Genomic DNA, 27,437 nt, shown 5'->3' on the forward strand with positions numbered 1-27,437 from the left:
CCAAACAAGAGATAGAGAGTATTATAAGAAGTAAAATGAATAACTTATTAAATTAAAATTATATTAAAGGATTATATATTAAATTAAAAGGCTTTTATACAAACAAAACTAATATAACCGAGATTAGAAAGGAAACAACAAACTGGGGAAAAAATTTTATAACAAATGTCTCCAATAAAGATCTAATTCCTCAAATGTATAAGAGAACGAAGTCAAATTTATAAGAAAACAAGCTATTCCCCAATTAACAAATGGTCAATTTTTAGATGAAGAAATCAAAGCCATTAATAATCATATGAAAAAGTGTTCTAAATCACTCTTGATTAGAGAAATGCAAATGAAAATAACCCTGAGGTACTACCTCATATCTATCAGATGGCCAATATGGCAGTAAAGGAAAGTAGTAAATGTTGGAGGGGATGTGGCAGAATTGGGACACTAAGGCATAGTAGGTGGAGTTGTGAAATGATCCAACCATTTTGGAGGTGTGATGATTGGATTTAGCTATCTTCTGATTGTAACAATGAAGGTACTTAGCTCTTCCTTTACAGTAAAGCTAAAATTGTAATCCACAATCTGTTTTTAGATTTTAATCTACAAAAAGGTGATAACTCAGTATTTTAAGTACATCTACCCATTTTAACCACAAAAGGTGTTAAGTAATTACAAAAGATGAATTTACCAAAAAAGGTGTTAAGTAACCCAAAAAGATATAATTTAACCAAAGAAGGCGAGAACTAAAGAGTAGGCAGTCCTGGAGAAAAGAGTCTGCTGTGATTGGTAGACATGAAAATTTAGGGGAGGTGACAGAAGATAAAAAGATCTTTAAGAGGACCAAAAGGGCAGAAGAAGTTTGATTTTTTTTTTTCCGAGAGATATTTGATTCGAGGAGATCGAAGGAGCTCTCTGACTTGGAGGAGCGACAGGAAGACAGACACCCAGACTTTTTTTCATTTAGACTCTCTCTCACCCTCTTTCTCTCTCTCTCTCACCCTCTCTCTCTCTCTCTCTCTCTCTCTCTCTCTCTCTCTTTCTCTCTCCCTTTTTTCTAATTCCTTAATATCTTCCCTCTATAGTAAATAAATTACCATAAATTCCATTTACTTTAGTAATTCATTTTTGGGATTTAGAAATTAAATCCCTGGCGACCACCTACCTATATAAATATGCAAAGTCCAACCACAAATAAATTTAACAGGGCAATTTGGAACTACACCCAAAGGGCTATAAAACTGTGCATACCCTTTGATCTGGTAATATCACTGAGACTGTATCCCAAAGAGATGATAAAAATGGGAAGAGGACCTACTTGTACAAAAATATTTATAGCAGCTCTTTTTGTTATGGCAAATAATTGGAAAATGAGGGGATGTCCAACAATTAGGAAATAGTTAAACAAATTATGGTGCATGTTGATGACGGAATACTATTGTGTTATGAGAAATGATAAACCAGATGATTTCAGAAAAAGCTGGAATGATCTGCAGGGACCAATGCACAGCAGAGTAAGCAGAAATATTGTACACTGTTATTACAGCAACATTGTATAATGATTATCTGTGAAAGCTTGGCTACTCTCCGCAATGCAATGGCCTGGGATAATCTTTAAAGACTTATGATGGGGAATGCTATCCAACTCCAGAGAAAGAACTGTGGGAGTTGTCTTTCACATCAATGTATTTGGTTTTATTTTGATTATGTCTGAGTTTGCTCTGCAACAATGAATAATATGGAACTGTTTTGCATAACAATTATTTCTTCTATAAATTAAATGAATTAATGGACAAAGGAAGGATAGCTCTTTTACTACTATGGATAGAAGATTTCTTGATCAAATATGAGTTAAAAGGACCACAAGGGGGACAGCTGGGTGGCTCAGTGGATTGGGAGCCAGACCTAGAGATGGGAAGTCCTGGGTTCAAATTTGACCTCAGACACTTCCCAGCTGTGTGACTCTGGGCAAATTACTTGACCCCCATCGCCTAGCCCTTACCACTTTTCTGCCTTGGAACCAATATATAGTATTGGCTCTAAAACAGAAGGTAAGGGTTTAAAAAAAAAAAAGGGACCACAAGGAGATAAAATTGCCAATTCTGATGGCATAAAACTGAAAAGGTTTTGCACAAACAAAATCAATGCACTTAGAATAAGACAATGGTTTACTATAGAAAAAATCTTTGAAGCAAATTTTCTCCATGTGGCATGCAAGAAATATAGAATAACTGATAGAAATATATTAGAAAAAAGAATAATTTTCCAATATAGAAATGACCAAAGAGTGTGAATAGGCAAGGAAAGACAAGCTATATCAGCAGCCATATAAAAATGTTTTGGATAACTAATAATTAGAGAAAGATTAATTTAAAAAACTATAAGGTTCCATCTCACATTCAAGTGAATGGCAAAGGTGACAAGAAAAGGAAAATGGAAATTGTTGGTTACAGGATTTGTGGCCAGATCCTGCTGAGAAAAATGTAAATTCATCCAGTCATTCTGGAGAGCGATTTAGAAGTAGGACTGAAAAGTCACAAAACGCATATCTTTTACTCAATGATACCACTATGAGGGCTATATCCCAAAAAGACTCAAGGAAAGGAAAGGACCCACATTATAAAAATATTCACAGCAGCACTTTTTGTTGTAGCAAAGAACTAGAAACAAAATAGGAGTCCATGAGATGGGGAACAGCTGAACAAACTGTGGGACACAAATTCAATGGAATATTATTGCAACAGAGTAACGAAAGGGATGAATTCAGAGAAACCTGGGACAATTTGTATGAACTAATGCAGAATGAAGTAAACATAACCACAAGAACAACCTATACAGTAACAACACAGTAAAGGAAAAGAACTTTAAAGTATGTAAGATATTTAATCAATGAAATGGTTAACCCTGTTTCCAGAACACTAATGATGATGGCAGAAAAGTGTCAGACTAGAAGTATAAAATCAAACATCCATTTTCACACCCAGCCAGTGTACAGGTTTATTTTACTTATCTATATTTATTTGTTACAAGTACCTCTTTATTATTTTGACTTATTGGGAAAGCTAGGGATAGAGAATACTGGACTTGGAGACAGGAAGACTCATCTCCCTAAGTTCAAATTTGGTTTCAGACATTAACTAGCTGTGTAATCCTGGACAAGGAACTTAACCCTGTTTGCCTCAGTTTTCTTATCTGTAAAATGAGCCAGAAAAGGAAACAGTAAACCACTCAGTATCTTTGCCAAAGAAAACCCCAACTCTCAAGAGTCAGACATGACTGAAATCACTGAAAACCAGATGTCTAAATTTTGGAGAGCTTTGGAGAGGTAGTCATAATGAAACAAAAGAAATGAGAAGCAATGAAACATTTAAAAATGAGTAGAAGAAAGTAGAGAGATGTTCAGAAGGGATCATAGAAAAGCAGAGCAATGTTGTTATTGCCATCACTATATACTTTTTTAAAAATGTACGTCATAGAGATCAAGGTTTCAGATGCAATCTTCATTTCTTTATTCTTTGTGTATGAGAATACTAATATTTGTTGAGATTCGTGTTGATCATTTTTTTAAAGGAGAAAATGGAGTTGAACCAAATGAGCCCAAAGGTACCATCAGCTCTAACTTCTATAATTCCTCCTGTTACATCACCACCACCACAGGGAGAAGGGTCAAGAGACAAGTCAAACTCTGACAACTTTACAGTTTCCTACTGGGTGACTCCAACATAATGAAAAGCAGCAGCTGACATCAAACAAATAACCCACACAGGAACCCAGAACCTGTCCGTAGTGCTAAGGAAAGCCAAAAACCAGGTTGTCTGAGGGTGGTATATAGTACACAATTTTCAAAATTTAGGCACAGGTCCCTAAAGCTTTCCAATTGGGATCCAATGAAAACACTAACTCTAATGCCTATAAATGAAGCAAATAAAGGAGCTTCTGAGATGCTCTGATGATTCCACTGATGCAAGAGTCCACTAGGAGGGCAATTGGTGACTCAGTGGATAGAGAGCCAAACCTAGAGATAGGAAGTCCTGGGTTCGAATCTGGCCTCAAAGACTTCCTAGCTGTGTGCCCCTGCATAAGTCACTTAACCCCCTAGTTTTCTCTGGACAACTGGAGAACTTTTCCTACCTTCTTCCTCAGACCTTCTCACCTCTGGTTGCTCTCTTGCCTCCCTTTTAAAAACTAAACCAAGTGAAAGGTTTAATTTAAGCATTAACTAGCCCTTACTGCTCTTCTGCCTTGGAACCAATGTGCAGTATTGATTTCTAAACCAGAAGATATGGGTTAAAAAAAAAAAAAGATCTAACAAGGGTGGCATTCTCACTATAACCAAAGAGCCCAATAAGCATTTACTCTACCTAGTGGACCTGATCACTTCTCCTTCTCTGTGAAGGATATTCATATACAATGGTCATTTACATAGCATTTTTTACTTCTCAAGGTTCTTCCACATCCATGATCTCATGTGGGTCTGACTATCATGTAAATAGAATTGCCCCCCCCCCTTCCCAGCTTGTCCTACCTCGCTGCGTGGCTGGATGTCATGTGGATGCCCCAGGGGAAGAGCCCTCGTAGGAACATGACCTGTGGGTTGGGGTCTAGAGGAAGGATAAAGGTGCCCACCCTCTCTATTCCCTGAGAGACAGCCAGGTGGAGGAACACGTGGTCAGAGTTAGTTAGATTAGACTTTAATCTCTATACATCCTCCTCCTCCTCTATTTCGAGTGGTTCTTAATAAACTCTTTGGGAAATCAGAACCTGGAGTTATTTAAATCTAACACTATGAGAGCCAGTGCTGGGGCAGCTGGAGAGGGTGAGAAAGGGCAGGAGAGACGCAGATTTTGTCCTGAGTCCTCACGGCCCCTCGCAAGGATAAAATCTCACAAGGTCAGAAGTCTTTACAGAGAAGGAGTATGTTTCTTCCACAAAGTGTGAATTCCTCTTATCCAGGATATCACTAAATTGGTCTCATTTTGAGGTTGAAATTCACAGATGATCTACTTGGTACCCTGCTGCTCTGGAAGTTGATGCTTAAATAAAACCTTTCGCTTGGTTTAGTTTTTAAAAGGAAGGCAAGAGAGCAACCAGAGGTAAGAAGGTAGGAAAAGTTCTCCAGTTGACCAGAGAAAAGCCTGCTGATCCCCGCGGCCCCTTCAGGGAACCGCTTAGTTCTAGATAAAGAGGGAACCCAAGTGACACCAGGCTGACGCACAAAGGAATTTCTGGGCCAAACTGTGAGCTGCAGGGATGTTACATGGTAACCCCCTCTCACAGGAAAGGTCTGATTCAGGTGATATTTATTAAATGTCCATTTGCTTCAAGGGATACCCTGAGAGCCACATTTCTACCACAGGCACACAGGAGAGGATCTCAGACACACAGGAGAGGATCTCAGATAGATTTATTCATGTCAATCACCCAAATTCTCTTGTCTGCATAATTTAACCCTCACCCCTTCGACAAGACCGAAGGAGGCAGCTTGACACTCAAGGTCCTCAACAGCAGGCTGGCCTTCACTCATCCCATAGTTCCCCATCCTTTGCCTACCGTCCAAAGTCAAAAACAAACCATTTTTAGATGACCTGCTGTGTGGGGTGATCAGTATTATTGCTTGGAAAGGATAACAGAACTAACAATAATAGAAACTGAGACTTTGTTTTCCATGTCAAGTGTGCTTCCTAGCAGGGAAAGAGGGAAGATAAGGGATGGGGACTCAAAACGTAATTGCTGTGGTCCAAGCAAAAGAAAAAGTAAACACTGTCTGCTTGTCTTCTGGGCATCTGTCCAGAAAGGAAATGTGTCCTTGGGAACATTACATCACATGGACTATCTGACAGTGGGACAGCCCAGCATAAGTAACCATGTAGTATGAACACGTGTCATGTTGGACGAGCTTACCAGGTTCCAGAAAAGGGGATTGAAAATGATGCAGAGAACAGCAGCCACAAAGCTGAAATCTGTGACATCGACGTAGCCAAGAAGCCGGGTCATAACGGAAAGTTCTGCCTGGAAGGAACACAGCTGCATTAGTGGGGCTAATCGCTAGTTAGGACATCAGCTCAAATCGTAGGACCCCAAGCTTTGCAAAAGGTCCTCTCCAGGCCATCACAGTCAGACGTATCCTTGCTATGCAGCTCTAATCCAACCCAATTCATCTCCTCACCCAGCCCCATCTGCCATATTCATTTGGACCTGAGTCTGCTTATACCATTCACCTGCCTGAAATGATCTCTCCCAAACTCTCCAATCAAGTTTGTTTTTATTTGTTTGTTTGTTTGCTTGTTAAAGTTCCCAGGTAGCTTCATCCCTCCTTCTCAGGATCCTAACGAATTAGTAAAACTGAGGCAACTAGGTGACCTGAACTTGAGATGGGAGGTCCTGGGTTCAAAGCTGGCCTCAGATACTTCCTTTATCCCCAATTTCTTAGCCTTTACTGCTCTTCTGCCTTAGAGCCAATACTCAGCATTACTTCTAAGACATTAAGGTAAGGGTCTAAATGGGGGGGGGGGGGGAGATGTGTATCCATTAGGACCTCTAGGTGGCTCAGTGGAGAGAGGTGGGAGGTCCTGGGTTCAAACTTGACCTCAGACACTATCTCTGGGACCCTGGGCAAGTCACTTAATGCCCACTGCCTAGCCCTTACTGCTCTTCTGCCTTGGAACCAATACTTAGTACCAATTCTAAGACAGAAGGTAAGAGTTAAAAAAAATTTAGTAAAACGTAGGCATATAAACTTAGGCAACTATATACCTAAATTTAACTAGTTCTTCAGGGCCCTGCTCAACTGTTAGGTTTGCCAAAAAGCCTTCCCAGAATACCCTAGTCCCATCATATAATAATAATAATGAGATAGCATTCATTTAGCACTTATTATGTGCCAGACACAATGCTAAGTACTTTACAATTTTATTATTTCATTTGATTCTCATGTTGATTCTAGGCTAGAGATGTTATTTTTTTAGAGCTAAGGAAACTGAGGCAAAGAGAGGTTTAAGTGACTTTCCCAGGGTCACATAGCTGGTAAGTACCTGAGGCTGGATTTGCACTCAGGTCTTCCTGACTTCATGCCCAGTATTCTATCCACTGTGCCACCTAACTGCCTACACAAGTCTATAACCTCCTTGTGGGTAAGGATAATGTGTTCTATAGCTATGGTGTGCCCAGTGTAGAATCATATAAAAAACCTTCTTGGACCACTCATAATCCCTGCTGCCAGGGAGGTTGAGGCTAGAGGATTGCTTGAGGTTAGTACTGAATTATAACTAGGCATAACCCAGCTGCATCTAAGGAGGACCAGTTCAGGCCAGAAAGAGAACAGATCAGAAGTGGGATCAGAGCTGTGAGGGTTCTCTGAACTTGCAGTTTGGTCAAGATAGGAAGACTCAAATTTCAAAGACAAAACCAAACTTCCTTTTCAGTTTCTCTTGAAATATTAAGAAATGAAGGTTTAATTACTCAAATTTACAAAGAGATAAATCAATTGTACAAAAAATCAAGCCATTCTCCAGTTGATAAATGGGCAAGGGACATGAGTAGGCAATTTTCAGTCAAATCAAAACCATTAATAAGCACATGAAAAAGTGTTCTAAATCTCTTATAATCAGAGAGATGCACATCAAAACAACTCTGAGGTATCACCTCACACAAGACAGCAAAGGAAAGTAATGAATGCTGGAGGGGATGTGGCAAAGTCGGGACACTAATTCATTGCTGGTGGAGTTGTGAATTGATCCAACCATTCTGGAAGGCAATTTGGAACTATGCCCAAAGGGCGATAAAAGACTGCCTGCCCTTTGATCCAGCCATAGCACGGCTGGGTTTGTACCCCAAAGAGATAATAAGGAAAAAGACATGTACACGAATATTCATAGCTGCGCTCTTTGTGGTGGCCAAAAATTGGAAAATGAGGGGATGCCCTTGAGTTGGGGAATGGCTGAACAAATTGTGGTATATGTTGGTGATGGGATACTATTGTGCTCAAAGGAATAATAAAGTGGAGGAATTCCATGGAGACTGGAACGACCTCCAGGAAGTGATGCAGAGCGAGAGGAGCAAAACCAGGAGAACATTTTACACAGAGCCTGACACACTGTGGTATAATCGAACGTAATGGACTTCTCCATTAGGATCAATGCAGTGTCCCTGAACAATCTGCAGGGATCTAAAAAACACTATCCACAAGCAGAGGATAAACTGTGGGAGTAAAAACACCGAGGAAAAGCAACTGCTTGACTACAGGGGTTGAGGGGATATGACTGAGGAGAGACGCTAAATGAACACTCTAATGCAAATACCAACAACACAGAAATGGGTTCGAGTCAAGAACGCATGTGATACCCTGTGGAATCATGCCTCGGCTATGGGGGGGGGGGGGGGAAGAAAATGATTTTTGTTTCCAATGAATAATGTTTGGAAATGACCAAATAAAATAATGTTTAAAAAAAAAGAAATATTAAGAAATGACATTTCTCTGGTCTAAAAAAAGGCTCTTTCCAAACAGCCCTACTAGAAGATAGGGTAGAATGAGAGCAAAAAGACCTTTCATAAAGAAAGAGGTTAAGAATGGAAACTGAAGTTTGGGAAGGAAAAAAAAAAGACCTCTTCCCTGGTCTTATTTGTCCCCAGAAACTATTAGTCTAACACCCACCCAAAGGAAATGACCTTTATTCCTTTCAAAGAAAAGGTATCTCCTTTATTACTCAGAAGAGATTCTCCACAGGAGTCTCATAGATGCCCAGGTGGATGATGATCTAGGAAGGAATGGGAAGGTGACTTTGTTATTCAATTATTTTGGAATGTTAACCAAGAACTGTATTTTTTACATGTTATGATTTCCTTCTTCAAGGTAACCGTAAATGCCACCTAAAACTGTCCTGGGCAGAGAAACACATCAGAAAGCAGAGGATGGTGAAACTGTGTCAGTTGGTACACCTCGCTCTCCAAGTCACAAATGGTTGGGATATTGGACATTAACGTTAAGCTGAAGGAAGTTATTTCTGGCAGTCTTGTGCCCCAAATACAAAATAAAGAATGAACGTTTTGCCTTTGACACCAGGTACAAAGCATCCAATATTAACTTAGTGAATAGAGTGAAAAAGTATGATTGACACTGACTACGATAATGAAAACAGATCAAAAAAAGAAAAAGAAAGAAAGCTGAACTCAGTATAATTATGATGACCAAACTGAGTCCTAGAGAAGAGATCATTAAAGGTACTTTTCTACCTCTTCGCAAAATTGGGGGACTACTGATTGCATAGACTGACTGTCAGACCTGGCTAATGGGTTGGGTCTTTTCCCTTCTTCTTTCAGTTTTACTAGGTAGAGGAGAAAGAAATGAAAGTGACATAAAAAACAAGATACACACCAAAACAGGATTTTGTTTAAAAGGCTGTGATTCAGTGAATGAAAGTGCAGAAGGCTAAACTCTTTACCTCCCCCAGTGCATAGCAGACAATAAATGTTTGGGGATCTGAGTAAGGAAGGGAGGGAATCAAAGGGAGCAGTGCTACCTAAGGGCATGGCAGCCCAGGTGGGGACTGCTGGAGCCCCAGAAACATATCCACTTCGCCTTTCAATTTCTTTCTAATCTTTCCCAGGTCTCCACATTCGAGGAAAGACACATGGAAGAGATGCATGACCATCATCATCATGACAGACATGCCTCTCTCTTTTTCCAGAGTTTCATGCTAAAATTATGGTCCTTCAAGGGGGCAGTCAGGCTGAATAGAAGGCAACGAGTGATTCCTGGATTCCACTAGTGATTCCACTATACACAGAAATACATCTCAGGAGAAACAAAGGTCTGAAACAAGTCTAAGAAATAGGACAATTGAAGTTCATATAACTTTCAATTATCTAGATCAAAGGGGAAGAGGTAGAAGGAATTAAATCTCTAAAAGCCACTTCTATCAATCTGGGGAATGTGCAGACAGATTAATTATGCTGGAAGTTTACTTCACATCCTTTAAACAAATGATGACACAGATGTGAAGGTGGGCAGCTAGGTGTGTACCGCTTTGGAAAAGTTGGCTGGGGAGACGGAGAGTTCTGGGTGTTATCCCTTCTCTGCCAATATGTATTCTTGAATAAGTCCCTTCATCACTCTGGGCCTTGGTTTCTGCCTGTATAAAAGGAAGGGATTGTTTTAGACTGCTTTAGTCCTTTTGGTCTCTTAACAACCCTATGGTTTTAATCACTACAAAATCAATCTTGGCTCATGGATCAGGGCAAGCAGAAGAGAAGGGCTGAGTCTCAGCTACCAGACTTTAGGAAAGACTCGGCTATTAGGTCAGAGGCAGTCCATTTCTCAAGTGGCACCGTCTGGGATTACAGAATTAGGCTTCTGCCAACTCCTGACAAATGGCACAGAGTTTGAGAGATTCGGTCTCTTTCAGACTTCTGTTTTGAGGCTTTAGTTTTAACCCCAGCCGAAATACTGTGGTTTGAGATCTGGCCTTATTTTTATGAGCTGTCACATGCTAAGAAGTCACAAAACATCTTACAAATGCTGGCAGACGATGGGAGGGCAGGAATGCCCCAAACTAAGGGGTAACAGTTCACAGAGATTCCCAGACACTGCCCAAAGGACATGAGGATATGCCAGGTTCCTGCTCAGGCTTTCTCTGGTTTAAAGTTGGTAGGACAATGGGACGATAAAAGAGAACACTTGGAGTTTACTGCCTGTAGAATTAAATCTATACCTTGCCTACCTACTTGCATTGATAGCCAGCACCAGAACTGGAAAAACCTCTCCAGCCCTTGACCTACCAAGGTAGTGACCCACACTATTAACCACACACAACTCCTTATTAGATTTCTCTCCTGCACAGCTCTCAAAGAATACTGATTAAGCAGCTACTATATGCCAGACACTGTGCTAAGGGCTAGAGACAGAAAGAGAGGGAAAAGGCAGTCCCTGACCTTGAGAAACTCGCCATCTATTGGGGAAAACAGCATACAAATAACTAGCCACCTATAACAAGCTATATGCAGGATAAATTAGAAATAATCAACAAAGCGAAGTCACTAGAGTAAAGAGGAATTGGGAAAGGTGTGAGCTAGAACTTGAAGGAAGCCAGGAAAAACAGGAGGCAGATGTGAGAAAGGAAAGAAGTCTAGACATGGGCCAAGGCCAGAGAAAATCCCAAGAGTGTCTTATTTGTGAAATAGTCACTTTTACTGGATCAAAGAGTACATGGAGAGATGTAAGAGAGGCAGCTAGGTAGTCCTGGACCTGGAGTCAGCAAGATTCATACTTCATCTTCCTGAATTCAAATTCCTGGGCAAGTCACTTAATCCTGATTGCCTTGGTTTCCTCATCTGTAAAATAAGCTGGAAAAGGAAATGGCAACCATTCCAGTGTCTTTGCCAAGAAAACCCTAGATGGGGTCGTGAAGAGTCTTACACAACTGAACAACAGCAAAAAGGGTGCAAGAAGATTGGAAAAGTGGAGTATAAGTTATGAAGGTCTTTGAACCCCAGACAGAGAATTTTGTATTTGATCCGGAAGGTGATAAAGAGCCACTGTATTGTATCGAGGGGGAGGGGTGACAGGTTAGTCCAGCACTTTAGGAAGATTAGTTTGTGGCTGACTAGAGGAGAGGAAAGACTTGAGGCAGGACAAGACCCACCAGCAGGCTATTGCAATAATCAGGCATGCGGTGATGCTAGCTGCATCAGGAGAGAACGGGGCATATTCAAGAGATGTGGAAAAGGTGAAAGTGACAGGCTTTGGCAGCAGCTTGGATTTGGGAGATGGAATGAGATATCAAGGAGTCAAGGGTCAAGAGGTAAGCTGAGCCCTTACTAGTAATAAGGAAGTATGGAAGCAGTAAGGTTTTAGAAGGAAAGATCATTCATTCATCTTTGGACATGCTGAATTTTAAAATGTCTACTAGCCATCCGGTTCTTGATGTCTCAAAAACAGCTGGAGATACAAGGCTCGAGGCCAGCAGAGAGAGTAGGGCAAGAAAAGGAGATATGAGAATCATCACCAAAGAGATGGTAATTAATCAAATGCATGAGAGCCAATGACAGGCAGATCTGCACAAGGACAATACATGTTCATACTAGCCATTAAGTCCCAGATTTTTACCTCGTCTCTGAATCATTACCAAAACAAAAACCAAACAAAAAATGGTAAATGCTAAGCACCATCTGAATGTTGAATGTATTTAACTGTATCTCAACTCTATGAAAATTAGTGATCTTGTAAAAGTTATATGGAAGTTCTCTATTAAACAGAAGTCAACGTGAATAAGAGCCAGTAAGGAGATTTGTTAGCCAGTATTTCCTATGAATTTGCCCTTTTGCTCATCTCTATACACTGAAAACTAATGATTTCACAAATTGACTCTGCAGCCTTGAAAAAATCCCAAAGGATCCTTTGAATAATTTTTAAAAATAATAATTTTATCCATGGTAGTTGGAGGGTTAAGGCAGCTAGGTAGTATAGTGGATAAGAGTGCCAGTGTGGAGTCAGAAAGACTCATTTTCCCCAAGACTGGGCAAGTCACTTAACCCTGTTGCCTCAACCTCCTCATCTGTAAAGTGAAAAAGAAATGGCAAACCATCCTAATGTCTCTGCCATGCAAACCCCAAATGGGGTTACAAAGAGACAGATACAACTGAAATGAATAAACAAAAGTTGAGTGTTCATTTTATTTTGTTCTATGCTAATTCCTATTAACCAGAATCCTAAATTCACCAAACCACCCCTCTTAGCTCTAGTGATGTCAAATAACTGCACTGGCTACAATAATCCTCAAGATTCAGTTCATTCATGTGGAGTCAGAGAGCAACTGGGGAAGATTTTACAGGTAGCTATTCTCCTTGACCCTATGCCTACAAGGATCTATAAACCTCTTACCCCAGCCAAGGAGGAAAGAGGGGAAAGAATGAAATACCCATTCAGTTCTTATCCAGCTAGAGGAAAGGGCTCAGACAGGGCAAGAACTGAAAATATCCAGAGGAGAAGCTAAAGTATGCAGATTATAGGACTGGGAAGAAAGCCCATTCTGATTTGGGATTGGGCACCAGAAACGTTCCTCTCCCTAGAGGATTCAAGCCAACCGAGGTATGGTATGAGAGCTCCTGGACAGGGTCTTGTGTTCAGAAATGTCATTTCTCCTACATAGATGCCATTTCCACACTCAGAAAGTCATTCCTATTTCCCAGTGTCAAGCACACTGATTCTCTTTAAAAATTGCAATTTAGCCTAGTTGTGTGACCCTGGGCAACTCACTTAACCCCCATTGCCTGGTCCTTACCACCACTCTTCTGCTTTAGATACAATATATAGTATTGATTCTAGGGTGGAAGGTGAGGGTTTAAAAAAATGCAATTTAGGTTATTTTTGTACATGACTAGAATAACCAAGAACAGAATGAGAACAAAAACTGATAGTTCTTTAGGTTTTAGAAGTATGAGATTTATATTTACATATATGATCTGCTTTGATCATGTGAATTTAGGTAGCAAATGTATGATTATCCCCATTTTGTAGATCATAACTAAATGACCTGCCTGACATCTACTTCACCAGCAAATTCAAATCTGAAACTCCTCATTCCAAAACAATAAATAAACTCTTCTAAAACACGATTGAATCATTCCCCCCCTAGGCTCCACTACTGATTCATATCCACAGGACTTTCTTTACTGTGCCATAGAACTCTCTTCACCTTGGAAGCCCACTCTCCTTTCAGGCCCAGTGTCCTCTCCCTGATTGGCTGGTTCCTCCAAGGGGGCTCCATTTAAAAGGAGCCCAGGTCAGCTATATCTTCATTCACCTCCAGGCTGTATTCTAGGACCTTCTTTACCATGTCTAAAGCCAGTACCTCCATCTCTCTCCTACCTCTTTTCTGCCTCCCTCCTCCCCTAGAATATAAGCTCATTGAGGGTAGGAGCTGTCTTTCTTTCTGCTTGGCATTCCCCGAGCCTGGAATATATAGTAAACACTTAATAAATGCTTATTGACTTAACCGCATAAGTACACGAAGAGTTCAAAGTAACTCTGAAAGGAAACCAAGAGCATAGAAAGGAAAGGCAGAAGAATTTTAAAAATAAAATTTGCCAGCACGGTGGAAAACGGAAGTCTAACAGGAATCGTGGTGAGAGGTTAGTTACCAATCGACATCCACTCATACATCCATACATCACAGAATGATCATAGGATCATAGAAACAGAGCTAGAATAGACTCAAGAATTATGCAAACCAAAGGCACCAGCTTATTTGCTTTCAATAAAGAGGGAGCTGAGGTCTGTGGTAAGAATCCTGGATTTAAAGTTGAGTCAAGTGAATCTGAACCCCTAGCTCCAAAATTGGCTAACTGGTCACCTTGAGCAAGTCAACAAAGCTCTGTGAGCCTAAATATTTTGCACTACCTACCACAGAGAGCGGTTGTAAGGAGTGCTTAATAAACCTCAAAGTATCAGAAAAATTAGGGGTGTGGACTAAATTATCTCTAAGGTTCTTTCCAACTCTAAATCCTGACTGCAAAGTAAATACTAAGTAATACCAGAGTATTACTTCGTATAACTTAATACTACAGTATTACTATGTATTTGTAGTATTACTATGAACTCTGTAGTATTACTTAATACTACAGTATTACTATGTATTTATTATATTGACTTTATATATTTTACTGGTTAGATGGCAGATGATCTCAATGCCTCCCAGAGAAGACCAGTTTTATATATAGACAAGATAGATGGGCAAAGGCAGTGCGTTATTTGAGGGGCATCAAAAAGTTAGCTGAACTGACCCTCTCAAATTATTTCCTTCCACACTAGAGGAAACTAGGTAGTACAGTGGATAGAGCATAGAATCCCAAAGACCTGAGTTCAAATTTGACCACAAACACTTATTAACTATGTGGTTCTGAGCAAGTCACTTAACCTCTGTCTCAATTTCTTCATCTGTAAGATGGGAGTTAAAATAGCTTCCTACTTCCCAGGTTGGCTGTAAGGATTGTGAATCTTAAAAACTACTCAGACTGTACTTTAGAAGATTTGATTTAGCTATTTTCTTATTGTAACAATGGAGATACTTGGTCTGACAAGAATCTGGAATGTCTTGGAAACTTTACATTACTCCACCCACACTTAGACATACTTTAGGGGAAGATAAAGTTGTAAACTCCTGATTGAACAATGAAGTTATTTAACTCATACCTGATAGTGAAGCTAGAACTTTAAGCTAAGTCTATTTTTAGATCTAATACAAAAGGGTGTTAAGTACCTATAAAGGTTAAATTAATCACAAAAAGGTAAAGTAACTCACAAAAGGCAAGCTTAACAAAGAAGTGTGAAGTACTCAAGAGATATAATCTAACCAGAAAAGGTGAGAACTAGAGTGGTGAGAACTAAAGAATGGGCGGTCCTGGAAAAAAGAGTCTACTGTGATTGGTAGACATAAAAATTTAGGGGAGGTGACATAAGAGAAAATTCTCTTTAAAAGGAGGCTAAAAGTCAGTTAAAAAAAATTGAACTCAGTTCAGGAGACTGAGTTCAGTGGAGGACTGGAGCTTCCTTGGAGATGGTCTTGTGGTGAATGAGAACACTGACTCCCTTTCCTTTAGACTCTGGAAGGCCACTTTGGCCAAGGCCTTTAACTACTGCCTGGCTCAGCCTGAGTCAGAGCAGTTTAAATTTTCTCTCTCTCTCTCTCTCTCTCTCTCTCTCTCTCTCTCTCTCTCTCTCTCTCTGTCTCTCACTCTCTCTCTCTTAATTCTTTCTCTCTATATTAATTAAAATCTCCATAATTTCCAGCTGACTTGGGTATTTTATTATATGGGAATCATCTCTGGCAACCAATTATTTAGATTTTAAGTCAAAATGCTAAAATTATCTTTACAGGATCAAAAGAGATAATAATTATAAAGTGTTTAGCATAGTGCCTAGAACACAGTAGGAACTATGTAAATATTATTTTTATTACCTTTCCAGGTCATGGGTTCTTGAGCTTGGCAAACTAATTTTTAGCAATATTTAAATATGTATTTAACAAGAATATTTAAATAGTTGATAACTGCCATTTACCACAATTGGTTTCCTTTATATTTCATTTTATGCATTTAAAAACTCCAGGGCAGATAGGTAGTACAGTGGATAGAATGCCAGGCCTGAAGTCAAGAAGATTCATCTTCTTGAATTGAAATTCAGGCTCAGAAACAGCTGTGTGACTCTGGGCAAGTCACTTAACCGTATCTGCCTCAGTTTCCTCATCTCGAAAATGATCTGGAATAGGAAGTGGCAAACCATACTAGTATCTTTGCCAAAAAACCACAAATGGGGTCATCAAGAATCATTAAGAGAAAGAGGACACAGTCTCCATCACACTGTGGAAAGGGTCCGTGGTACACACAAGCATTTTTAAGAGCCTTGGTTCTAAATATGATTTTGCCTGAAATGAACATTTCCCTCCTTTGTTTTGAGCATGACCTTCAGCAGGCCCTTCTTTTTTTATAAGTCACACTCCTGGGAAGGAGAATTTTCTTTATTCCAACACATGGGTCCCCAGTATCTTACGACTTGTGAATTGAGAAGTGAAGCCAAAAAGAAAACATGACAACATTTTGCCCAAAGCTAGTCCCAGAGAAGCTTCAAATCTCCCAGCAAACAGAGCTGATCAGTTCCCAAAGTCAGCTGAAGAGGCTGTGGGAGCCACCAGGACCCAAGGGTTTACGGCAGTGGCTGGGGAAGTGAGGACATCACACCCACAGTAGGCCCAGATAGGTTGGGTAATTCATCCTGGATAGCTGAGGGACTTGGGCCAAAGAATGAAAGAAATGTTGGAGTCAGAGTGCTGATGAAAGCCTGCAATTTTTCACTTGGTTATGTGGGTTTATGTTTGGGGGTTTTTGTTTTTACAAGATTATTCACTTATAAAAAAGAACAATATGAAAATATGATAATGCAGATTGAATTGACTGTCAGGTCGGCGCTGCGAGATAAGTTCTAACATATAACTTGGGGGATTGGTGTAGAAATTTGTCATTCTGTGTAATTGTTTAAAAACATAAAGCATATTTTTTAAAGGCTCCAGCTGTCCTGACCACAGCTGGCCCCTTAGAAAATTAGGAGGTTGTGCCTGCTGCACCCATTCCTTTGGGTACTCATGCCTGCCCTCTCACCAAGCAGACCATCCTCCTCATGTGGTCCAGATCTTTTCCATCACAAAGGGGAAGCTAATTTCCACTGAAGTATTAAAGACTAAATGCACTGGATAACCTGGAAAATATAAAAGAAAGTAACAACGGAGAGGCTGGAATCAATGCAGAGTCTTTGTAGGAATAACAAAGAAATGGGCTGCCTAGCTCTAAACATACTAGTTGGGGGCAGAGAGGAGGCCGGGCACTGGCAAGTATTGTTGTGGGTTTGTTTGTTTTTTTAATCAATAAAACATAAAAAAAAAGTCTGAATGCATTCCTCAGGCAAAGGGGTTCATATTTTAGAGGAGTGGGAAGAAGGCGATGCTCAATTTAAAGGTTGGAAAATGACATCCAGATGGGCCTTCTCAGCACTCCTCACACCCTAACCCAGAGGGGGCCACCTCCTATGCTTAGGCATTGAGTCAAGGGAATGAATTAGCAATGCCAAGATTCCAGGCATTCATGGCTTCTGAGGGGGAGATACTTTTTCCCCCACACAAATAAGCAGTGCCCCAGTTCTTAATGCCTTCTCTTCTCACTGGATCACAATCTCTCCTCCCTCCTCTCCCACCTCAAAGGTCTCCATCCTAGAATTTCCAGAATGTTAGAACTAGAAGAATCCTTAAAAACTCTCCAGTTTAGTGATGGAAAACTTAAAATAGAAATAGATCTCGGGGTGGGGTTCATATTGACTTAAAACCCCCAAATTAATGACCTATGTGGTATTTTTATTTCTTTTGTTCAATGTTTCCCAATTATATTTAATCGGGTTCAGTGGCACTTGGGAATTGGGCCAAGAGTTGGACACCTCTAGTCCAAATTACTCAGTGAGCAGATGACAGAAGAAAGAAGAACGGAGAAAAGAAGTTACATGGCCAAGGTCATACAGCCAGTGAAGCAATAGGCCATGACAAGAACCTGGGTCTCCTGACAATCAATCCACAAATCTGGGCCTTTCCCAGTAGTCTCCAGGGAGACTGGTCAGCAGCAGAGGACAAGAGCCAAAAAGAGAAGGAGAAATCAGGCCATGCCTGAGAAGAACAGGGTCCTGTGCTCTCACCCTTATTCTCTACTTGTGAGACTTTCACCTATCAGGAGAGACCAGTGACCTACACCATTTCCTGGGTGTGAAGCTTCTTCCCAGATCAAACTAAGTATGATGCTCCAGGGTTGTCCAAAAGGGAAGAAGGACACATTATGCAAGGTGGGGATTTCCAGTGATTCTCTAGTAAGAAATCCTGGTCTCCCCGCCCCCTCCCCATCCCAAACTAAACAAGTCAGTTCTCTGTTGATGATGGCGGTGGCTCTGAGCCAATTCCCAACCTCTGGAAGCACGATTTCGGCAGAATACGAACTCCTGTTCAATATAGTATGAATATCTCTGCTTAAACACTGAAGGGGATGAATTGAATACTCCATGATCTTCTTTACTGGCTCCCCAAACGTCTTGATTGTTCAGGGACAGAGATAATAATGCGCCCAGAGTTCAGAGTAACCTTGATTTGCTTTTTGGAATGGATTGGCAAGGAAGGACTGTTAGCAAGTCTAGTTTACTCAGCCATGTGGGAACATTTCAAAGCGATGCTTTTCCTGGGAAATATCCACAGCAGATCAATAAAGAACACTGAAAACACACCTTTCCCCATGACAGGACAAACAGCAGAGGACAAGAGTCAAAGTCACTGATTTCCAGGGACAATTTCCCTCTCCACTGAGGAAGAGGGAGAATCAGGGGGCACTGAGGAGGGATGGAGTGACCAACCCAATTCACCTCGCCATTCTGGGAGTCTGATAACCGTCCGAGCTTCTCTACGGTCAATAGCTATTAATTTTAAGCCCTTATTTTCTGTCTTAATAACAACTCTGTCAGACAGAAAGGTCAGGGCTCGCCCTTACGGCTCTTCAGTCTCTAAACTGGTACTAAAACAGGAGGCAAGGGCTTAAAATCATAATCACAATAACAACAATGCTTTACCACTTTGCAAAGGAAGGCAGCATGTGTCAGTGAAGAGAAGGTGAGTGCTGGGAGTCAGGAAACCTGTTTAATAGTAGCTAGCTACGTGGACAAGAACCAAGTGCATAACCACCTCTCAGCAGCCCACGCAACTTCCCAAGACCACAAGTTATAGATATCAATCCGCATCCATTGAGAGAATTTCTATCCAGTAATAAAAGTAGCTCTAGATCTTTTCCCCACCAAAACAACAACAAAAAATAGCAATACATGGTCTGAGGCCACAGTTACTTTGTGTGTTAGGACTGCTGATCCCATTTTATCTTTAGATGATGAAGACATGTCAGACTTGCCCAGAGTCATTCAACCAGTGACAGGATCTGAACCCAGGACCTCACAGGGTTATTATGAGGAAAAGCACCAAACAAACTGCAAAGCACTTTATAAATGCAAGCTACTATTCTTTACCACTGCATTTCTCAGTCTAAGGGTTCCAGATTTACCTGAAAGCCCCTTTTCCTGCTATTGCTTGCTCCTCTGCTATCTAAGCTTTGGAAGACAATGGGACATTGAGGTCAGAAGAGGGCATACACAACCAGGATGCTGCCTTACATATCTCTGCTTTAAGATTTTATCCATTTCCAGTGACAGGTTGTATTTAAAAATGGAGATTGTCCAAGATTATGAAATCCTCCTTTCAGATTGGTTTCTGGCAATGGGCTGCCTATAGAACTCTAGTAGAGGGTGGCGGTGGACCTATTTTCCCCCTAACCAAGCTGCAAACCTGGGGCACGGATGCCATTTCAAGGTTTTTACTTCTGCTTTGCTCCTAATAACTAGGCAGTGGAAGATTATTTGTTGATCTGCACAATGGATTTGCTATGCAAGTATGTTTATGTCCTCCACTATCTCTGAGGATCTTGCAAACACACCTGCTGACCAACCCAAAAAACTGGGAACCAGTGAGGGTGGCTAAGCTCCGAGGGCCTCCGTCCAGCTAGCCTGGCCCACCACCTTGCATCATATATCCTCCATGTTGAGTAAGAGAATCACATGGGGGAGAAAAGGAGACCAGAAGGGGAAAAAATGGACAGAAGCCATTTATTACTTTGATTGCATAAGGCTAGCATCACTCATGCCCCACCTCAAGCCCTAATTCCACAGGATCAGGTTTTTGGTGGTTGTTGTTATTTGGGGGGTGGGGGGGGGACAACACAGACCTAGACACTAGCTGAACCAAAGCATAGACCCAATGAAACCTATCTAAGAACAGGAGCTGTTTGTCACTGACTGTAAGCATGTACACATCATTAGTTCCAGGAGTTGATGACTTTTAAACCTGCCACTGGGGCTACATGTTCATTTTTTTTTTAATTAGAAATATAGGGGGCAGCTGGGTGGCTTAGTAGATTGAAAGCCAGGTCCAGAGATGGGAGATCCTAGGTTCAAATCTGGCCTCAGATACTTCCCAGCTGGGTGACCCTGGGCAAGTCCCTTAACCCCCATTGCCTAGCCCTTACCACTCTTCTGCCTTGGAATCAACATATAGTATTGATTCCAAGATGGAAGGTGAGGGTTTAAAAATAAAATTAATAAATAAAATTAAAAATGTAAAAATTGGAAGTGGGGTGGAAAAAATACTGGTGAGACAATATAAAACATGTAAAGATTTTGTGTGTGTGTGCATCTCTTTACTACAAAGATTAAAGACTGCATGGTAGAGGGCAGTCAGGTGGCTCAGTGAATTGAGAGCCAGGTCTAGAGGCAGGAGGTCTTGGGCCCAAATGTAGCTTCAGATGCTTCTTAGTTATGTGACCCTGGGTTAGTCATTTAACACCCACTGTCTAGCCCTTACCATTTTCTTCTGCCTTGGCACCAACACTATTAATTCTAAAAAGGAAGGTATGGGTTAAAAAAAAGACAGCATGGCATATAGAGATCTAACCTACAACTCAGGAAATCCTGGATTCAAGCCCCTCCTTTCACTCTGGGGATGTCCTCTAATCCCTCAGTATCTCAAACAAATGTCTAGGACTCTAAATTGCAGAGAAAGTACCTCTCTGCATTGGAAAAGGGAACTCTTCCTTAAGAGTCCTTAATACCAATGAAATCATAGGTCCAGTAAAAAAAGTTTTAGCTGCCATTTCATTCCCTCTACAGTCTGACCACAACCTTTCCAAAAGTAGCTTACTTCTCCCCCTTACAATTAGAATGCCCAAGTTGGAAGGGACTTTGGCACCATCATACAACATGTATCTGAACAGAAATCCCTAATATGATACACTCTGCCTGAAGATCCTCAAAGATGAAAAAAACCACTATATCTCAGGCAACTCATTGGACATTGCTTTGTTAGGAAGTTTTCCCTAAATTGAGCCTAATTAAATCCACTCTGCTCACAATGCTATCTCCTAATTCGTCTTCCTGTCATCTGCTCCTAAATTCTCTTTTCCCCAGGTCAACTATTCTCAGATCCTTCAAGACCGCAAGTCTTTTCACCATTTTCTTCATTCTCCAAAGCACACATTTCATTAGTACAATGCCCACTCTAAAATGTAGTATCTAGATTTTATGTAAAGGAGATAGGAGTTAGAGATCAAGTGGTGTTCAAGTATAAAAACATGGGAAAATAAGGATATGATTTGTTTGAACCCATAAAGATCTTATCTAAGAAACAAAATCAAAAGAAAAAATCAAAAGGACTTGGTAACTAACGCAGCATAAAGGAGATTTCTACATTGAAAAATACCAATCCCTGATGGAATACTATTGTGCTGAAAGGAATAATGAACTGGAGGAATTCCATGTGAACTGGAATGGCCTCCAAGAATTGATGCAGAGTGAAAGGAGCAGAACTGGGAAAACATTGTACACAGAGACTGATACACTATGGCACAATTAATGTAATGGACCTCTCTACTGGCAGCAATCCAGGACAATACTGAGAGACTTATGAGAAAGAGCACTATCCATCCAGAGGAAGAACTGTGGGAGTAGAAACACAGAAGAAAAACAAGTGCTTGATCACATGGGTCAATGGAGATATAATTGGGGATATAGACTCTAAGAGATCACCCTAATGCAAATATTAATAATATGGAAATAGGTCTTGATCAATGACACATGGAAAACCCAGTGGAACTGCTCATTGGCTATAGGAGGGGGTGAGAGGATGGGAGGGAAAGAACATGAATCATGTAACCATGGGAAAATATTCTAAATTAATTAATTAAATAAAAAATTTCAAATTGAAAAAATATCAATCCCACTACTAAAAATAAGGAAGACAGGAAGACTTCTTTTCATGAAAAATTGGTGGGTTTGAAGAAATACTGTTTGGGATGAAAGTCAAGTCACATGAGTGGACATTTCCTCCGAACAGACATAAATTTAAAACTGGAGTCATTAGAAGTGTGTCAAGGATATGCTTGAATTAACTAAATTGAATGATCAGATAGTCTCCCAAATAGTTCCCCAATATTCCCATTTCTAGTCAACTCCCCTATCAGTCAATAAAGATTCATTAAGCACTTACTATATTTTAGGCATTGTGCTAAATGATGGAGATATAAATGCAAATAAAAAGAAAGAAGTTTCTTTTATTCCTACTAGAATGCCTTTCCTATCAACTCTACCCAATTCCCTATTTTTCAGTCTCAGCGCAAACTCCACCTTCTCCATGATATCCTTCAGCCAACATTTCTTTTTTCTCTATATTCCCACAGTATTTTGTATCTATTTTACTGTATTTGCACATCATATACTTCAAACTACTTATGTCTTTCCTATGAGACAGCACATACCATGAGAACAAGAGCTATGTCCTGCTCTTTATGTTTCCCACAATGCTCAATAGAGTCTCAAACTCAACAGATCCAATTCAGAACTCCTGATCAAACTTTTCTCTCTTCCACACTTCCCTCTTACTGTTGAGATCACCAGTAGGCACCCGGTCACCCAATGTCATCCTCTACTTCTCATTCTCATCCTCTTTACATATCCAATCTGTTGCCAAGTCTTGACATTTCTACCTTCACAACATCTTTATTAGTCTTCTTCTTTCCACTGTAAAATTGAAAATTGATTTTAATTCTCGTTTTCAAAGTTAATAAAGTTAATAATCTGCCACGTGGCAGAGAGGGAGAGAGAGGTCTAAACTCTTTACCCCTGTAACTTCACCCTTCACCCTTCACCTATATTCTGGAGCCACAGAGTTGCATGCATAGCTGCCATACCACGATAAACCATCTCAGGCTAAAGCAAGTTGAGGGTAACCAACAGGCCTCAAACCTATTGGTGAGTCAGGGGGCCATGTACTCCAGGCATGTGAGACTTTCCCTGGGGGAAAGAGTAGATGAGAACAATTTGTTCTAAGGGCAAATAAGGCATCTGTGGGGTGTTTAGAGCCTGGTAAGACAGAGAAAAAGCAAACGTCATCCACTCCATCCCAAGCCATCACCAAAAAGAAAATTAATATTAACTTGTGATACTGAATTGTGAAATGATTTCTCCTTTTGACCCCCAAAACAGCTTGATTTTAAAGCTGAAACAGCTTCTCCCTCAGCCTATGAAACCATGGGCTGGTTCTTCCCTTTTTTGTTAAGATCTTTGTAAAGAATAATAAGATTTAGGAAAAGTAACCACCATTTTTGGATTTCTGTGACCCAGCTGAATGGCAGGTCTCTTAAGAGTCCTTGGGAAATTCCCCTTCTTTTGATGAAGTGGAGATGGAGGAATTGAGGTTTCTAAGGCCACTTCCTATGTGGCTATTTTCCAATAAGAGATAGATGTGTTGGGGAGGGACTGGATGATGAAGGTATCACAAGGGGTATATAAGATATTTTCCAGAGGAAATAATTTTTTTTGGTCTCTTTTCTGGTCTCCCACTCTTTTTCTTGCCCAGCCTAGTTGCCTAGCTGCTTGAGATTATGCCGCTTTCTCTCTGGCTCAGCTCTCCAGCTTAGCCACTGAGTTCTTTTGGTATCTTTTCAAACTATGGAGGGAGCCCACTGGCTAGTTAGATTTTCTCAAGTAGTCGATTAAAAATTAACTTAAATTTAATATATGCAAACTCCAGAGAATTTCATGTTTTAGTCATCTTGACATTTGTTCCTTTCCTAGACTTAGATGACTCTGGAAAAGAGAAGGGGATGACTTTGTCACTTAAGTCCAATTTATTCAGAAATCAAAAAACATCACTAGCGATGTCATTCTGGTCTTCTTTCATGGACTATCTTTTGTCTTTGATTGTAAGCCTAGACCCAGAGTGCCTTAATACTTGTTAAATAAATAAATACCGGTACTAAATAAATAACTGTTGAACAAATGTTCAAAGCCCATTCACTTTCTATATAAAACTTTACACAAAAACCATAAAATGTTAAAGCTGAAAGAATTTTAGATAATCTAGCTCAGATCAACAACAGTAACTTCTTCCTCCTACATTTACATACTGCCTAGTGTATCTTTTTTATGCCTTAACTGTACGATCAAGATATAAGCTCGCTGAAGACAGGATTTTATATTTGATCCTGCAAAGTAATAAGCAGCCTCTGGAGTTTATTAAACGGGAGAGGGGAGAGATATATGACTGACCTATTGAGTGCTTCCTAAAAAAGCACTTTGGCAGCTGTGTGGTTGGGGTATTACTGCAACAAGCACTTATTAAATGCTTACTACACTGTGCTAAACCCTGGAAGTATGAAGAAAGGCAAAAACTTGTGGCAAGTGCTCCATGGGTATTTGGTGATTTCCTTACTCCTTCCTTTGCACTGTAAGGTCCTAATGCCTAGAACACTCTCCTTCCCTTGTCATTAAATTCCTAGCTTTCCTACGAGGCTCAGCTCAAAACCTACCCTCTACAAGTCCAATTAGTGTTCTGATATTTATCTTGATATTTGTTGTATTCCTGCAGTAGGATGTAAACTCCAGGAGAGTAGGGCCTGTTTTTTCTCCAGTGTTTCTGTCTCAATGACTTACACATATCAATCAGGTGCTTAACAAATGCTTACAGAATGAAAGGAACAGAGTGAGTGCAAGTTATTAAAAGCAAGTTTTGATTGGGGGAGGAAGAAAAGCGAAAGGGCTCAGATCATCAAAGATGTCAACCGAGGCAGAGTCGGCGTGGGAAGAAAGTGGAGGAGTTGTAAAAAGTTTTCTAACTTCACATTTTGCTTAAGGGAGGATTGGAAAAGGAAGGTTTTGGGGAGGGTAAGGGAGAGAAATCACCACCAGCACTTAGCGCAAGTGTCCCGGAACCCGAAGGGTTTCCATCCTCCATGGGTGATGAAATTCAGGCATTGGGAGGGAGACTGGTTCTCTCAAAATATATACTGGAGCTACCTGAGATCAGAAGCTAGCCCAACAGCTCTCCACGTCTGGGGCTCAGCCAGAATTCTCCTAGCCTCTCCAAGAGCTCGCCCCCTTCAACTCTGCGCCCTCTAGACCTCTGCATACCCTAGATCTCGGCATCTCTGCACCTGACACCCTGCACCTCCGCTTCCCCCGAATCTAAGACCCTGAATTTCTACGCCTCCAACGCTTCTGCACCCTCGTACCTCTGCACCCATGAGACCCAGCACCTCGCGCCCCCAGAGCCTCAGCAACTCCACACCCCGGCTCCCGGTATACGCCTCCCACCCGGACTCCGCCCCGTACCTTATAAATATCCACATTCCCGAGTCCTCCGCAGCAATCATACCCGGCAACCCGACCCCTCATTTCGCCTTCCCTTTCCTCTTTCTCCTCGTCCGCCCGCTCACCCCATGGCCCCAAGGCCACCACCACCCTGGCTCTAGAGGGGTCAAGAGGGTCCCCCAACCTCCGCTAGCCCCTAAATTTATTCATACATCCTCCCTGGAGCTTTCCTGGCTAATCCCCACCTCCCGGGATCTCAGTTCGCATGCTTCACGTAGAGGCTTCTGGGAAATGTAGTCCGCTCCCTCCCCATCCTCCGCGGGCTTCAGCGGGCCCAGGAGCTATTCATGAGGAGATGGAACTACGAGTTCCAGGAAGCTTGGAGTGGGCTCTTCCCCGCACTCTTAAAGAACCTCAAAGGTGTGTCCCAGGTGCTCTGGATCCTCCACGTGTCCTTCGGTCCCTGGCCCGCTGGGTCGGGTCTGGGTCTCAGAGCCGAGACACACCAGCCCCCACTCACCCACTCTCTCCACGCGGTAGCAGTGCTCCAGGGCCGAGGCCCTTCTTATCCTACCTGGGGTTACTGACCTGTTGTCCCTCTCCGCCGGTGATGGGATTGGAAGGATTGGACAGGGGGGGGTTTATATATAAATAACTTCCCCAGCTGGGACTGAGGAGGTGGACTTTGTCCGCAGAGAGCCCTCTCCCCCTTTTCTCCTCCTCCTACCCCCTACCCCCACCCCTTCCTGCGGGTGTTTGGCCTGGGGCCGTGCATGCCTAGTACAAGCTGTCCCAGTTAGACCCAAAACAAAGATGACACGCACCCGCGGCGTAGCGGAGCTAGCTTCTCCATCCACCCACCTGCAGCTCGGCCTTCAACTCATCCAGGGTCCTCCCTTTCACCCCGGGACACCCAGAGCCAAACTTGCAGAGTGTGCCATTCCCCCCAAGTCCATTCTCCAGGAATGCCAGAATCTTGAGGGGCGACTGTCGGATCAGTTTCTTTGGGCCAGTGGAAAGCAGCAAAGGCGTTCAAAAAACACTTATTTTACCTTGTCCAGGAAGTAACAGCAATACTGAGAAGTGGGTTGCTGGAGCGATTGAATGGATTGAGGCTGCCTGGAGAGGAGCAGCATTTGAGAAGAGTGAAACTTCAAGGGGGAAGAGGTGGTGAAGGAGGCCGACTTAGAAGTCGAAGAACTTACCTGGATTGTGCTACAGCTAGGATGATCCCTAGGTTTGCCTGGCTTCTCCCTCCCTCCCTCCTGTCAGGAGGATGTAAGCTGCCGGCGTGCAGGGACTTTCTCGGTTAGGTTTTGGAGTCCCTGGAACCTAGAGAAGTTCCCGGCACATTGCAGGAGGAACTGAATCGAATTGTCGAGTTTGGGGATAGCCCTTAGAGGTATCTGAGTACCTTCTCTACCCCAACTTGTGCCTGAGCTCTTGGAAAGCAATCAATCTTTTTGTCTCCAATAGTGGCTCTAGAACGTGGCTGGATTCAAAGTTCAATAAAGACTTCATTGAGCAAGTGCTGATTCCCCTTTTCCCTCCTTCCTTACCTCTGCCTCCTGTCCAGGTCACATTACAAACACCAAGAAAACTTCACTGGTTGTAGGGATGTTTCTTCTGGCAGGACACAGTCCTGTGTGCAGCTCTGTAGGAGGTGGACAAATACATTTCTTACCTGCCAGAC

General features: G+C 41.6%; 1 protein-coding gene across 8 annotated transcripts in view; it reads right to left on the bottom strand.

The window, feature by feature from the left end:
* PEMT (phosphatidylethanolamine N-methyltransferase) overlaps positions 1 to 27,195 on the bottom strand; it is a 188,918-nt gene extending 161,723 nt beyond the window's left edge. Inside the window, exons 1-2 of one of the 8 annotated variants that reach the window (XM_007498376.3) lie at positions 26,950 to 27,195; positions 5,893 to 6,000 (exon numbers count right to left, since the gene is read on the bottom strand). In XM_007498376.3, the coding sequence (XP_007498438.1) occupies positions 5,893 to 5,985 (93 nt within the window). In that variant the 5' untranslated portion in view covers positions 5,986 to 6,000; positions 26,950 to 27,195. Of the gene's footprint in view, positions 1 to 5,892; positions 6,001 to 25,665; positions 25,713 to 25,765; positions 26,103 to 26,264; positions 26,286 to 26,318; positions 26,461 to 26,949 lie in introns of those variants that run through there. The other 7 variants (XM_007498377.3, XM_016423923.2, XM_056803917.1 and 4 more) reach the window with 7 other exon arrangements.
* Between the last annotated feature and the right edge of the window lie 242 nt (positions 27,196 to 27,437).

Source organism: Monodelphis domestica, chromosome 7, assembly GCF_027887165.1.
Source record: "Monodelphis domestica isolate mMonDom1 chromosome 7, mMonDom1.pri, whole genome shotgun sequence".
Taxonomy (NCBI): Eukaryota; Metazoa; Chordata; class Mammalia; order Didelphimorphia; family Didelphidae; genus Monodelphis; species Monodelphis domestica.